We start from the raw sequence: 16,584 nt of genomic DNA, 5'->3' as shown, positions 1-16,584 counted from the left end.
CCACTGTTCCGGCTTTGTTCGTCTTGCTTTCTGTCACTAAATGAATAAAGGTACTGGTTGTTGCACACCTACCATGTTTATTTGTTTATCTGAGTGTTTTAACCTTTTTCTTTGGCGTGGCAAAAGTTGCAAGTGAGATCTGTTTTATATGATTGTCATGAGCTCCGCTCATAAAAAAACTAAACATTAGACTATTAGTCGACTGTGGACTATGTAACAAATCAGGCTTGACTGTGAAACTAGTCGAAGACTGTCCTAGTGTTAAGTGGACACAGTGGATTTCATGAATCAGCTTTGCCAATAGACTGCACTTTTCCTCTATTTGCATTTCATCACTTGCAAGTTAGGGAATTGTCCTTAATTCCCTCAGTAAATAATGCACACATTTTAATGAAAGGTCTGCAGTCTTCCATTATCTATTTATCTGCCTCAAACAAACAGCCCCACTCCTTCAAATTGGACTAGAACACACGAGACTCCGTCCGTAGTACAATAACCTAGAATTTCTCACCTTTGACCTTGTGGGAGAGTGTTTTCGTTATTACTAAAAAGTGCCAGCTTAAGTCGACGTTGACATACACAGTCAACCTCTTTTCTTGACATAAAATTTGACACCAAACGAGGTAATTTCTATGAAAAAGTGGTCTCATTATGTACAGTTGACCCTCACTAAATCGCGGTTCGAACATCGTTCCTTCGCTCTCTCGCTGTGTTTTTCTGGCCTATTATTTGTTACGGTTTGCTGCAGCTGTCGGAAGCTTGACCCCCGGTATGGAGAGACAGAGAGGCAGCGACGTGCAAATGAGATTTTTTAATTGTGCAGGAACTCAAAAACAGGAGAACAAAAGAAAAGGCGACAGAGAGAAAAGCTCTGTGGAAAATAATACAGAAGTAGTATCAACAGGTAAGTCTATACTTCAGGTGACAGCACCGGTGAGGAGACAAGGAACAATGACAACAATAGCAATGAACCAGCGCCGTCGTATGTGCGGTGCTGGTTCATTGCTATTGGCCTTTTAACAGCCACTAATAATTGTCCTCAACTGCGCGGCCACCAGGCGTGACGCGGCTGCCTCTTCCTCCCCGGAGAAAGTGCAGCCCACCAAAATAAGGGCGCAGGACAGGAGACCGTCGCTCCTGTCCTGCAGGGCGTGACATTATTAGTCCAAAAATATTGAAAGACAGGAGTTTACGTCTATGTATGGCAGATTCATGTTAGACTGGCTGTCCTGTAAATCAATAAAGTGACAAACGTCATAGTGAGGATGGATGATAGGCTGATGTCCATCTTTTTTTAAGGCCACGCCATCGACCCACATTTCGAGATACTTCAACAACAATGCTAACGGTGAGTTGTTATGTCAACTTACTAATATTGAATCCTACTTTGCGGATCTCAGTGGGGGATGGAACCAATTAACTACAATAAACGAGGGACGACAAAGTGTTTGACATGCATGTAAAGTATTGTCTATGTCATCGTTTTTGCTAATGAGTGTGAAACAACAACAGCAACACAACTATTGTCTAGTTACACAGCATTACAGATACACACTGTAACTTCCTGCTCAGTGCAAAGTACGCTTAAAAGTAAGCGCATGGTAATATTAACCTGTATTCTACCACAGCAACTAAAATAATATACCCATTTCATTTTTGTTTTTTTTAGATTGGTAGCAACTGGAAGAAAGATTTCCGAAACCTTTATTGTCAGTATTACTTTCTTCTTGAGTTGGTCAATGGTCAACGATGGTCAGTCACACCCTGAAGTGTACATTGATTGGTTGATAATATAATAATATAATAATGATGGGCTCCTATTGTAGTTGGGAGGGCAACGTGAGGAACGGTGAGTAGCGGAGAGTAGACGTGGAAACGTGGATAAGCATGTGAGAGTTGTCAGTCCAATGAAAGGGAAATTTACATTTAAAAAACGCCCGCACGACACTATTGATAAAGTTAGAAATGGAGTTTGCTTACCACCAAAGCAGCTCAAGTTTAGCCTACCACATCAATGCATAGCCCCTAGCTGCGAGTGCTTTTACAGCTCACGTTAGCAGTCGAGGACTTTAGCAAGCCATAGTAAAGCTCTTTGGCATACAAAACTCAAGGACAACACGAAAACTCGCGTTTGAGCGAGTCAGTGAGCAACAGGCTGAAGAATGTTCTTGCCAAATGAGTCGTGATAAACTGCTGGCCGATAAACACAGTGGAAGCCGAGGGGTTAACAGAAGTGTCTTGTCATACAAGACACCGTGCGTGCAGGACTACAGTGGCGACCAAAATCGGCAAGATGTACGACTCCGAAAAGAAAAACAAACTTTAGGTGAAGGATTCGCCCAATTGTGTTGCCTAACAGAGAGTGTATGGACATCATCTGGCAACTACAGCTTTTGGGGGGTGACCGGACACCTTTTCGATGGTGCTGAAATATGTTTTTATACAGCACTGTTACTGATGGGTCTGTTTTATTTCTTTTCTGTTACCCGAAGCAGCGGAAAAGCAACAAGTTCAGTGTTCAATACTTGTGTTGTATTGTTCATTTTACTGTATATGGACCTGGTGTTTTATTTTGTTTTTATTTTCTAATTATTTGGACGTTGACACAAAAAACCCACAGGAATATTCCCCCATGGTGGTCGAAACTAAAAGTTGCAGGCAGCACTTGGGACTAGTCTCAATCTTAGCAGAATGGAAAGGACGAGGACTGCATCTGTTTAAGTCTGTTAAAAACAATAAATGACTTAATAAAGCCACTTTTTTGTTATGTATCAATATTTTGAGCTGCCACAATAATGTAATGAATTTAAATGAAAATACTTAATGAGATGGCTTTTTTTTCCAGCAATGTTTAGGTGAGATTAGAGAAACAGATTCATTCTATCAATTAATTACACATTATAATGAATTGATTGCTCAGTTTTTTAAATCACTTAAATGCATGAATACAAATATGCACAAATGGGGGAAAAACAACATCAACAAACAGAAATTCTTCATTATCACCCATTCTGCTTATGCCTTTGGCCAAGATCACAACGAAATGTGCAAGCAATGGTTAATTTTGGTTATGTCAGCAACTGCTTCCATTGACATCAGGCAGCCACTCCGAGGGGTGTTGGCGCATTCATGTAGTCGGGAATATTGTAATCTTCCATGAACTGAACTTGTTTTCTGCAGCATCCCTGAATCAAAGTGAATCATCTGTATTGTTTGCTGCGCATGGTGTGTTGTGTAGAAAGACGCCGTAGAAGTCGGCGGGCCTTGTAGCGACGCTCTTGTTGTTGTGTATGTTAATTATGCGTAGCGCATGTGGTGGTGGCTTATTGGTGCGTAAATATAACATGCTGGGATGCATTAATGATTCATTATCTCCTTAAAATTATGCTTTCATGTGAGGTGATAGCCATATATTGTCAAAAAATGCTGCAGCTAGCAGGTTTGCTTTAATGGAAATATGCATCACTCCTCTACTCATCTCATTCACTGCTGCCTTCTGGACACCAGGCTTATTTTGTTTTCTCCTCCTCACTCACCCATCTGCTTCATAAGAAGGGAAGCAGGCATTAATTACCAGGCTAATCACCATGCATACAGAAGGAAAAAAACAGAGAATGGAGACCTGCTTCTTTATTAAAAACTTTGCCAGAATACCAATTTTTTTGGCCACCAGCTTAATTGGAAAGTTTTTTCATCCCCTAACCATAATAGTAATAAAAACTCTTAGGATTGTTCGGCTGTTCATTCCCATGCATGTTCTGTTTGCATCTGCTGCACAATCCTGTTGGCTGGCTGCTAAATTGATGTCAAAATGCCATCCTCATGCCACAGTGACTCCAATTTCTTATTTCCTCCTCTCTATCACACAGGCCTTGCCTCGCGCTCCTGTTGCCTTTTGTTTGACGTCTAAACCCATCTAATGAAATTCACAAGATGAGATGGGGGAGCCGTGACGCCTGCTTTTTACATTTTTTTTTTCTCAAGAAAATATTATTCATCCTGACTCCATCCTCTGCATCCTCCGCTCACTCTCCATAGACCACTTTTTTTCTACCGACTCCCATTCTTCCACTCTTCTGTTGTTGTCTTTGTGTTTATTCATGCCTCCCTTTACCTCTCCGTCCATCCCAAACACTTCTGCAGCCTTTCCATTCGAGCAGGTTCCACTCGGCAACACACGGTTTGCATTTTTTTAATGGAAAAATGTGGTTTTGTGTGGCGGTATTCAAGAATATGAGGAGGAAACATGCATTTACAGTAATTGGTGAACCTGTCAAAAAAAAGGTAGCATTTTAAGGCCCTATTCCTGAGGGCGAAGAGGCAACAGATGAGTGAAATAACACAGTGGAAAGGATAAAAGAGAGGGAATAGGTAGAATTTACTGGGATGAAAACGTGGAACTGAAAAAGCAGCAGTGGATTTACATTTTAACCTGTCATTCCCTGCCTTCCTCACCTTTTTCCATTTAGAAATGTCCCATGTTCCAAATCTCTCTGGCCCGCCCTCCTCTCCTCCCTTCTCTCATGTGTGCCAAGTTTAAATTACTGCTTCACATTTTGGGGAGAAAATCATTTTTCCAACATTTTTTTTTTTTTTTTTAGCTGGGAGTGAAGTTGAGAGGAGCTTGAGGTCTGACTAGCTTGATATCCTGACGACATGCTGGGCTGACATGAATTTGAACCTTGCAGACTGAAGCAACACAGGGTTTTTACACGGACTCATCGGACACTTCATTAGGTACACTAATTCTAGTGCAATCAATCTCGTTTTGGATTTGAGCCTACCTAATGTAGTGGCCAGTGAACACATATTCAGTGTCACCATTTCACTTCTTTCCCTTTTCAGTAGGACATCCATTGGGATCTTCTCCTTCTTTCCAGCCACCACCCACTTGCCTTTCATTCCTTGTCTTCCTTTTGAGTGAGGCCAAATCCAATCTCTTTCCACACTCCCACTTTCCCCACTTTGAAACCAGCTTTTTATCCTCTTCCACGCTCACACCACCACTTCCCCGCTTCTCGCCTCCAGTCGCAAATGTGGATCTTTCATCTGGTGTCTCTCCTCTCGGTCGCCTCTTTGTCACTATGCATTTCATGACTGGGGCACAACAGTATTTTTCTTCTTCTTGATCGTATTATTTCTCCTTCTATGGGCCTGTTAGCTGAGGGCCCGCAGTGTGAACTCCCTGCGATTAGTGCCGGGATTTGTGTGTCCGTTTGTGCTGAAGATGGACCACTTCATGGCTGGTATGGCTACAAGGCTAATGTCATTTCCATGTAGCACTCTAATGTAGTCAGGGTGAGTTTGTGTGTGCAAAGTGCTTTCTCATATGTAAAACTCTAAATATACCGACTATATTATGTAAACATGTTATATATTTAACGATAGGGGAGAAAAACATAAAGGTGCTGACCCATCTCTACATCTGTACATTATGATACCCCCCCACCTCCCCCACCCCCATCTTTGCCCTTTGCATAACCGAATATAAGGTAATTCCATTTAATTGGATTACAATTTAATGAAGCAGTCTCTGGGCTCTCAGGGGATCACCCACAGTGACGAGTTGTAAATGGCACAGGTGTGCTAAAATCCTGCGCTTTGAGAGCCAAATTAAACTGTTATTCATTTATTGTTCTGCCGTTATTGCCAGTAGGTGCGTTTTTTATAAAGTAGTTGAGTGGGTGTGGGAAAATAAGCTTGTCCGTGTACAGTCAGCTGCATAACACGTGGACCTTGACAATCTGCCTGCAGTGTCCATGGCGACACACACTTATTATTATGGTTAGAATAGAGTAGAATCTTTTTTATTATCACTATACACATGCATTCATGTGTATTTTAATATTTGGAGAGTTTAAGATGGATCTGTTGAACCCAACCAAACACAAAAGAATAGATGCCTTCATTGATAGAATGCACAGCATGGCCTTTTTTCCAACAATTACAAAACCAAGGAGAATAACATTACACAGCGACACAGAAACATTTTTTTGTCAGTAATTTATTGCAAACAACCATTATACTGAAATAGGCTGTTCTCTAGCTGAACAAAAGTTTAAGACCATAGCTTAAAAAAAAAAAAAAAACTGACGAGGGCTTTCTGTCACGAGGGATGCCCCCTGCAACATCTCCACTTAGCCAGCTGCTGCTTGACGCCCCTGCACAACCTGAAGCTCCATTGTTCCATTGATGAAAGAAGCACTGGAGTGAGGGAGCGATGTTCGAACCGTGATGTAGCGAGGAATGGCTGTAGACCTGTTTTATATGAAAGAGAATCCTTATAAATTAGTTCTCTTGTGAGCTGGCGTTATTTAGAAAATACATTAAAATGAAAAATGAAATTTTCTTCTGTGGTTTAGGCACTCACGCTAATATAATGGAAGGAGAAACACTGGAATTACATTTAAGAATTAATAATAAAGCGATATTAATGAATACATCTAAGAATACATTAGTGCCTCACATAACGTAAATTCCACTGAACGTAAAGAATTTATGTAAAGTTTTTGCATCGTATTACGTACGACATTCCATATAACGTAAAGCGTCAAGTCTGTGCAACTTCAGAAATTCGATTTGAATAGCTCGCGCGACAGAGAGAGGGAAACATGTTCCATGACTAACAGAGTACACTTGGTGACGCCTTCTGACGCTTCACGCTCTCATTTGGCTGATTATCGGGGCACCACCTACGCTCTCATCTCATTGGCTGACTTATCCAGCGCGTCCGTGAGTTTGTGTGAGAGACAAGCTTCTCCCTTCCTCATCGTAGTTGCCCTTAAACTAGTTGATTGTTTTTGTTTTTCAGTTTTATTCATTTACAGTAATCTTATTTATTACCTTATTTTATATTGGAATGTTACTCTACTATGTTTATGCTAACGTTTTCTTATATTTTCGAATATTTTGAAGGCCCAAAGGTGGTGAGTTTGGGAAGATCTTGGAACGGATTAGGCTATTTACATATATTTTACGCTTCGTATAGCATAAAAACCCTATGACATAAACGTTCTCGGAACGGATTATTTACGTTGTAGGCGCGTCTACTGTACAGGAAAAAAGTGCTTATATGTCCAATTTACGCACCTTTACTGGGGAGATTTTTGGTAGTCATCTTTTTTTTTTTTTTTAAACCTCATATTTATTCTTAGCTAATAATAAACAAACTGGGACAAAACCACCCAGCAAGAACTTTTCATGGTCACATTTAGTACCTGGTGTCATGTCATTACACCAACATGAACATGAACGTGAACAAAAGCTGTAACAAAAACAAGACGGTAGCATCTGTCCGTGCACTCCTTGGATCTGCTTTGTCCACCGACACATTTCACACCAGACTGGTGCATCATTGTCCTTCTGTTTGGCCAGAATGTGAACAAGCGCTAATTGAGAGGTCCGTGCAACTGTAGTCAAGATGCTCTCTGCATTGCGAGCACGTTGTGGAGTCTGGCGGCAGTGTGCATTTTATTTTTGATAGGTCATGTAGTTTAGCCCAGATGCCCATTTTTTTCCAACTAAAATTCCATCTCCTGGAATTGGCAAATAACCAGGCACTGTCCCTCTTAGCGGCTTTCTCATGTTGAATCGGGACTGAATTAGAATGTACATAATGAATGAGCTGCTGTTTGTCATTCTTGCTGTACAGTAGATCTCTTCTTTTTCTTGACAGGCATAGGAGTCTCCAACCTAATAACAGCACATCCTCTGCTCTAATGAAACAAAGAAGAGACTCTAATAAATGATTCTTTTGAATGCAAACTGAATTTGATATCAAGAGCCATACTTTCTGCATGATCAAATTACACCTTTGTTATGTTTTAATCTAATTTGTTTCTTATTCGACGGGGTATTCATGTGGGATTTATATCCTTTCATGCGTCGCAGATTCATTTGTGCTCGAAAAAGGCACCCATCCACGGCAAATCTACACCCTCACTATCTTGATTTTTGTCTGGCTTCTACTACTTAGTGGTGTTTTAATAAAAAAAGATAGAAAATTTTCAGGAAAATGAGACACCATTTACCGCAGGTTCAAACAATGTCGCCTCTATCTGTGTTTGTCCTCAGTGTGGACCTGGTGCATGCCCAGCTGCACGTATGTTCGGGCCGCAGCCTTCCAGAACTGGGCATCAGACAGGACAAGATCCGTGTCAATGGCTGTGCCATCCAGTGCAGGGTGACCACCGAAGACCCGGCCAGGGGCTTCCAGCCTGACACCGGCAGGATTGAGGTAGGCCTCATTTTGGCCACAAAACTGTCGGTTGCTTTTTATATGTACAGTGTTTTTGATGGTGCATTTTCAGACAAAGCATATTTCTCATCATTGGCTTTATCACTCAGCTTCAGTTTTTTATTTCAAGATACTGTATTCGTTTTTCAGGTAATTAAATGCTAATGAAAGCCGCTAAGAGTCAATGGAAGCACAACAGCTATCTGTTATTACAGATAATGGCAGTTTTGACCTCAGACGAGCTTGCAGAGGAGTAAAACTTTTTACATACACAGTGTTGCTTGTTAAGTGTTGTTTCAACAAGCTGTACTTTACTTCTTCTGTCTAGTCGAGTCAGTGCGGTGGTGGATGCCATAAATGAAACGTAGCCATTGCTTTTGTCTCCTTAAAATATGATTTAATTTGCCGCGCGTTATTGGCTTTGCTATAAAACAAATCATCAGTCTGTTGGAGTGAGAGGACGCTTTTTATGTGCGCACAGCTTCATTTCAATCATTTATGCTGCACGTTTGTTTAGTTAAGTAGTTCAATTACCACCACGCCGTTGTCGTCATTAACGCATATATTTGAGCATCATCAGAGAATCAGAACAGCGTGCACTTCAGATTGGTGTTCTATTGCCTCGTAGGCCATTGTCGCTTTCAGGCTGTGAGAGTTTACAGACGCGCAACAAAAGCAGAGCAGCAAGGCCGTGAAATAGCTTGTGACCTTTCCACTTGGATGACTTTTCTGCCTGCTTTCCTGCCTATATTCTCTGCCTCCCTTTTCCTCTTCCCTCACACCCTCTAAGACACTTAAAAAGACATACATATTTTCCCACATCCTTTGTATCCTCCTCATCTCTTATCCTATCCCCCATCACCGCCTTCACCATCCCCACCCTCCCCCTTCATCCTCGCCTATTTTCATCTCTCCTACCTCTCTATCTGGGCCCCCCATCTCTTCCTTTCTCCCGCCTCTTTCTCCCCTGCACCATTTTGCCATGCCGCTGAGTTATGAAACGTGTTGACACAGTGAAAACCTCCCCAGTCGCCATACATTATGAATGAGCCAAACACAATCAACACACAAACGCAGGGATGGCGAGGATATGAGGAATGGATGGATAAATGATTAATAAAGGGCAGCAACAAGGTCATTTGCCAGCCAAAGGACGCCAGGGTCAGTTGCTTGATTGACTCATGGCTTCTGTTACTTCCGTCTGCCTTTTGGACATGATAGAATGCGTAAATTGAGAGCGTAAGAGAGCGTGCAGGAGTGCAGTTGTATAAAACCACCATAATAAACAAATTGTTTAATGATGTTCTAACAGTAACGTGCCTAGAACCTGTTTATGATCACCTAAAGGAGAGAAAAAAAGCACGCTTCACTACACATCTTAAAATAAAGCTCTGGTATCAGTCAGCTACAGATGTGGGAGCTGTAAGTTTAAAGACAACTTATTTTATTCATTTTTGGGAGTTGTATTGAGTTCTGGACTCCTACAGTCACACACGATAACAGAAAGCTTTCCAGGTCTTCCAGACTCTGCACCTCTTCCTGCCGTGTTTCCTTGGGTTTCCTGCCTCCCGCTGAAACGGTCTGTGTAATTTACCTCCCCCCCCTCAAAAAACACACTTACAAAAAAAGAAAAAAAATTGTATTTTATGTAAAGGGATATAAATTTTGGAAGTATGGACCGTTATTTTATTCCAAAAATAATATCCAGTTAGAAATCACACACTTTTTGCATGTTTAATGCGAGCGGGGACTTGTCCCACTTTGTTCGACGGCCCTTGAATGCACCATCTAATTTTCTCTCACACTGCACAGATAGACTACTATACTGTATTTTTCCTCTTTTTTCTTTCACCTCATATTTGATCCCGAATGGTGATACTATGTGGGAATGCATAAAGGTAAGATTTGATGACCTTATTGAGTGCTAATGTGCATATTTGTGCGGTGCACAAAAACAAACTCCAGGCTTGTTCTGGTGGATGGTGGATCTGTATTCATTTCCTGCTTTTAATTTGATGTTGTTCCCGTCATAGTTTTACACAATACATAATAAATAAGATAAATTAGATCGCTGTAATGTACTGTATGTATGTTTTGATGATGTGTTGAAAATCTTTCCCTGTGACTAGCTATCGCGCAGCTAATGCTATTTAGAGCTATTCTAGTCTTCAGTCATGGTCACATTGACACAAGCCCCCAAATAGCTACGCCTGCCGGTTACTTTTCACTGTGAAAATAACAATACACTTCCAATACACTATTGTGGCACCTTTGAGATGCATTTAAACTAATAGTATTGTATAATAGTAACATAATATAGCATAGAACTTTTAATACCTCATGTAGCTGATGTATTTCATGTAAAAAAAAAAACTTAATGCCACATATATATTTGAAAATGACTTCAAATGGCTTATGATGATCTTTGGAATTGAAGCCTTTCGGCTCTTAGCAATGCTGTTCCAAGAGTGAGCTGCTCAAAATACAGGGTTTAATAGACAGCATGTAGAGGTGGCAATAAGAGTAAACAGAGGTATGGGGAGTGATGGATGTCATTGCATGAGAGTGGTGTCAGCCGTGTTGAGAGAAAGGGGATAACGGGGACGGGTGGATTGCACGGCAGCAGGGTGGGAAGGAAGGAGAGAGAGAGAGAAACAGATCGAGGAGGAGGAGCGTCAAAGAGACACCTTGACATTTTCTATTCTAATTTCATTTTCCGTCGTCACTTTGAGAGGATGTGCCGACAAGCTCTTGACACATCATCTCTGTGAACTGCGATCCTGCTCTTACACTTGCTAAGTGGACTGCCACAAACATGGCTGCTATCTGTCTGTAGCGCTGTCCGTCCCTCCTTTTTTTTTTTTTTTGTCTCTTCATCAATGCCTCTCCACTTTCCATTTCTCAACACTGATTAAGTTCAGATGTCTCTCTTCCCTATGCTCCCATAGACAGGTAATGAAAAACACTCTGCCTCTTGTCTCTCTTCTCTTTTACATTTCTCCTTTCTCTCTAGCATTCCTCCATCTCTCTCTTTCCCTCAACTTGCTCCCACCGCTGTCCCACCTTCTCGGTTGCAAGTAATAAGGCCAATTCCTGCTGTTCCTCTCTCCTCCGTGTTCCTATTATCCGCCTCCTCCTGACACCCGGCACCTCATTTCACTTCCTCTCCCTCCCATCCCGCTACTATTCAGTGCGTTTGTTTTACCCGAAGCAAAGCATGTAACTCTGGAGAGAAGCATAATCCTTAATCTTGCAGTGTTTGCCCGCCTGGAGAGAGCGAGAGGAAGCAGGACTCACTCACTCATCATTGTATTGCCAGTCGAAATTGGAATATAAAAAAAAAAAAAAAAAAAAAAACAACTGTCGCCTCCATAATTTATCCCATACATCAGCCATCACCAAATAGCGGACCTCAGTCCGGATACAGACCCAGTGAATGCCCATTACGGACCCATGACCAATTAAAGTGAATGGGAACTATAATATCATAATATTAACTAATCATCATGCTAGCGGATGGATCGCGGTGGCAGATTGCGGGCATAATGACTTCAGTTATTACAGTTACTTGATGGCAAACGGGGTGACATCACTCAAAATGAGTGAACGTAACTCAAACATACGTACGTAACAAAAAGAGGAGTTGTGTGACACAATCCAGCAAATCCCAATGTCAGCTACAACAATAACGAGAAAGTGTGAAACTTTGACAGAGGATGTACTGTTGCAGCTTTTAATTTAAAGTGACACTTTTTCCACATTTTATTTAGCGTGTCGTACAGTCATGCCTTTTAATTATTGATGTCACATTTGGTTCTGTTTTCTTTTCAACGTAATGCAGGTGCCAAGTCAATTGTGTTGTATTGAAACAACAGGGAGATGTGCAGGGTTTCATTACATTTGATATTCATATGAAGTAGTCTGCATGCCTGACCTCGGCCGGGTAGCACGTCCAACGCCTCACCGCCTTAACTCGTTCGCTCGCTCATTCATTCATACCTCCACTCAGCTGGGCAGAGGAGAAGCCGTGAAGCCGCTGACGCCGCTCTGTCTCCGCTCTGTCTCCGAGGAATGAATGAATGAATGAGTGCGCGAACGAGTTAAGGCGGTGAGACGTTGGACGTGCTGCCCGGCCGAGGTCCCGCCCTTGAGATCATATACCTCACCGTGATTGGTTCGTTTGGCCGAGGTCCCACCCTCGAGACCATATACCTCACCGTGATTGGTTCGTTTGGCCGAGGTCCCACCCTCGAGACCATATACCTCACCGTGATTGGTTCGTTCAGCTCCACACACGACAAGTATCATTCATATCAAAGTTGCGGGCCACACGAATATTAATTTTTCATATTAAGACAGGGGCCGCAAACTATCGTCCCGGGGGCCGCGAGTCTGAGACCCCTGGTGTAGGCTGCATACGCTACCACTCATGGATTTGTGACTCGCTAATGCATTAATAAAGTTGACAAAAAAATCAAAAGTTGGTTCCATTCCCAGTGTCACAGTGCCCTCTACTGGTCAAGCTGCAATCTTACCTGCAAATACAAACACGACAACCTCTCCTCCTCTCCATCTTCACTCGCCAAGAAGACAGTTCTGTCTCAAGGTACGTTGACAGATTTTGACTTGTATGTAACTTACAAATAACGTGTGTGAACGGGCGTCAACGATCGCATAACTTATTGCCCGCGGATGCGGGACGTATTAATCATACGTTGACATACGTCGAAATGTTTTGTGCATGCACAAAATTTTTGGACGACTTGGATGTACTATGACATATGCCGGCGTGCTTCAGCGTGCTCTTAACTTGTTATACAAAACTTACCCATAACTTATTGGATGTACGCCAGCGTATTGGCCAATTTTTTCATACGTTGGCGTACGCTGGCTAAATCATCAAGGTGTGACAGGGCCTTTAACAGACACTTTCTGGCCCCCACTTCCCAATATCCCGTTCATCCTGCCGCATTAGCATCCATCAGTCAACATGTGACACCTTGTGATGTATCGACACGGTCATGTTTTATGTATGTTATTACTGCACATCTCAGGATGAATTGACAGAGGAGTGTTTGCACCAAAGGAGGTGATTATATAGAGATTGTAGCTTCCACTCTTCTCAAAAGTGTGAATTTTTCAGCCTTTGTGAGGTCACTGATGTTGATTTGGCAAGAGCCCTTACAAGGTGTCACTTTCCAGAGAACACACCCTTTAACCCTGAGAAGGTCACACGTTCCAATGCTCAAGACGTGAGCAGTGCAGGTTTGTCTCCATGGCGAGATGGTACCTCTCTTTCCACTGTCTTTGCCACTCATGGCCAAGGTAATTATTGGCACAAATTAGCACCGTGACACCATCGGTGTACTCTCCCCTCACTTCTCTACTCATACCTTAGTGGGCTTTTGTCCATTTGGCCGCCTCACCTGAGCACCTGGACAATTTCATCCGGGCAGAAATCTTTACTAATGATAGAGCGCCTGCACAAAAATCGTTGCTAATAATTCAAAGCCAGACGTTTTAATTGCAAATATTTGACAGTTGAAATTGGTGATTAATGCTCATGCTGTCCTCGCGCTGCATTGTGCACGTGCAAGTCAATACACTGAGACTATTTGTGGCTAGCTAACCATATTGGAAAGTTCAGAAACATGCACTAATGCGGAACTGCCCCCCACCTCTCACCCCCGAAATGATCCTTTATTGTGTGAAGACAGGCAAACTATTATAGGAAGCAATCAGCCTAATAGGTCCCTTTTGGATGCTCCGACCTATGCAGTCAATGCGAGTAGTTTAATTTATTGTGCAAAATTAGATGTGACGTGAATATTTCTTGCGAGGAAATTTAATCATGTGGGAGAGTACAATAGAAAGCAAAAACTGGAAGTTTCATAAGAAAGATTATTAAGGAGATCAATGTGTGCTAGCTTCCTGCTTGTCTTTGTTTATGCAAACTGGCGGTAGTAATGCGGATCACACCAAGACACAAAACGCTCTGCTGGCGACCATAAAGCCGGCACTAACATGTTGTTTTTAATCTCTCAGCATATTTCCCTCCGCTGTAATGGCTGTCCTATCGCGCTGCACTTTCCATTTTATTTATCCAAGTTGGCTAGACTATTAGGTACAGGTGTGTGTTTGTGTGTAAGTGAGCGTGTCTGCTGCCTCGGCCATTCGTGTTGTTTTTGCCAGCGCGTTCCCCTCATCTATCATCGGCTGTGTTTTCACTTTCTATCTGCTCATTGGCGCGGTGCTTTCCAGCGTTGGTCTAGTCAATCCTCATCTTCTCGCCGTATACCTTTCTATGTCCTTTTACTTTCTTCCTTTCCACGTGTCATTCAGGTGCACGGCTTTGTTTGCTCTATTTCAGCCGATCCCTTTATGTCATCTCTCCTGCTTCCTATAGCTTCCTCCTGTCTTGATGATTTCCCTTCACATTTTTTTTCCCCGCGCCATCTAATATTTACATTCTTTTTCTGTCAACCCCATACCCCTACACCTCTCGGTTTATTTTTACCTCTCCCATTCTTCTTTATGGAAATCTCCTTATTTGTCACGTCTTGGTTTTTCCTCGCTCCCTCCCCTTCAACTCATTCACATGTGAATCACATTCTCAATATTCACCTTCTCTCTTGTTTCCTCATTTTGCAATAAAAACCTCCTTTCTTCCGCAGCCTTGCCCGTTTTTCATTCTTTCCCAACTGTTTGTCTATAAGATTTGTCTCCATTTTTCTGTGCTGTCCTCATTTCCTCATCCGTGCTCAATCCGTCCATTTTGCAATCATTTGCTTCTCGCTCACTGCGCTATAAATACGTTTTATTGTATGCTTATCCTAATGCTCATGACTGCAGGGAGTGTCAGGAATTATTGGAGAAGGCGCATTTGTTTTTGTTGTTGTTGTCTTTTTGCACAGTTTGCACAAAACAAGCACACTTCATTTAGGAATATTGTGTGTGCGTGCGTGTTTATTCAGCAGGAGGGATATCAGGTTGCTGGCTAGAGGGAAGTCAAGGCTGCAAATTATCCCAGCAAGCATTTCATTCAGCACATTAGCATGCAGGCGTTTTCTCTCTGTTATTATTTGGGGAAAAAAATGGTCACACTTTGGAGACATTTTAGTCAAGTCACCTCTGTATTTTTCAAGATAATTTTTTTTCATGTATGGCCAATTCCGGATTATAGAGCGAACCATTATATAATCCGCATCCACTAAATTTAAAGAAAAAAAAATTGTACATATATAGTTGGCACCGGTCTGTATACCGCAGGTATCCACATCATAACATGGGATATTTAGTAAACAGATATCACACAGAAAGATTTTTTTTTTTACTTTAGATTAAATAAAGGCTTTTTTCCAAACAGTGCATGAAATATGGCTAGTTACACAGTAGCCTACCTGAAAACTCATTCATCACTGTCTTCATCCTCCTCCTGGGAACTAAAACCACTAAAGTTGTCTTCCTCAGCGTCAGAATTGCACAGCCTCATAATCCCTTCGTCACACACTGTCAGTCTCTCTCTCTCTTTCGTTGTCGGTGTCGGTGTCACTTTCACCATGAGGCAAATAAGCCCTTGATCTTGAGCTGTCCTCTTCATCACACAGTAGTCCAGCCTTTCAAAACCCGTTGGTGATAGTGGATTTTTTTGACACACTTTAAACATTGCAATCCTACCTACACTAAATGTTCCCAGCGTCACTCGTTAGCCCCGACGATGAGACGTGAAACGCTTTTTTCCATCTGAGTTTTCACTTCACCTGCCGTGTTCCGAGCAGTCCAAACAGAAGCTGTGGTAATTCTGCACTTGATCAAACTTACTTAAGATTTGTCAGATCAAAACATGATTGCTGCATAAGTCTTCAAAACGTGATTTTAGCGTCCAATTCGCTACCTCCTAAAGCTGCACTCTAAGTATCATGGGAACTGTAGTTCTTTCAGCCATAAATTAGCTGCATCACTGTATAAACCACAGGGTTCAAAGCAGTTTACACACCAGAAATTACAGTACTTCACACCTTTTCAATCAAGGTTCAAACAAGTGCATAGGAAATGGGATAAAATTACCACTTGATTGACTCTTCACACAGACGCTGTCAAACTTTCTCCTCCTGAGCCCAATTTCCAGCAGCAGCGAGGTGTCTGCGACCTCATTGTCTTAGGCACTTTTTAAATTCCATATTAGTGACAGCAGTCACGTCGCGGCGGGAGCGCGACCGCTCAGCGCAGTCCGCTGCATGCTAATGGAGGCCACCATTGTCAAACTCCCGCCTGCACCCCGACGACTGCGCGATAACACGACATGAGCCGCATGATGTTTTTTTTGTGTGTGTGTGTGGGGGGGAAAA

The 16,584-nt window shown here is 42.2% G+C and overlaps 1 protein-coding gene across 1 annotated transcript in view; it reads left to right on the top strand.

Moving 5' to 3' along the window:
- LOC129168131 (pyruvate carboxylase, mitochondrial-like) overlaps positions 1-16,584 on the top strand; it is a 297,125-nt gene that overhangs the window by 115,839 nt on the left and 164,702 nt on the right. Inside the window, exon 11 of the mRNA XM_054753045.1 lies at positions 8,074-8,236. Coding sequence (XP_054609020.1) covers positions 8,074-8,236 — 163 coding nt within the window. The remainder of the gene's footprint in view (positions 1-8,073; positions 8,237-16,584) is intronic.

The sequence above is a fragment of the Dunckerocampus dactyliophorus genome, chromosome 15 (genome assembly GCF_027744805.1).
Source record: "Dunckerocampus dactyliophorus isolate RoL2022-P2 chromosome 15, RoL_Ddac_1.1, whole genome shotgun sequence".
NCBI lineage: Eukaryota > Metazoa > Chordata > Actinopteri > Syngnathiformes > Syngnathidae > Dunckerocampus > Dunckerocampus dactyliophorus.
Note: the sequence above shows the minus strand (reverse complement) of the source record. Positions and strands in the feature narration are given on the sequence as shown.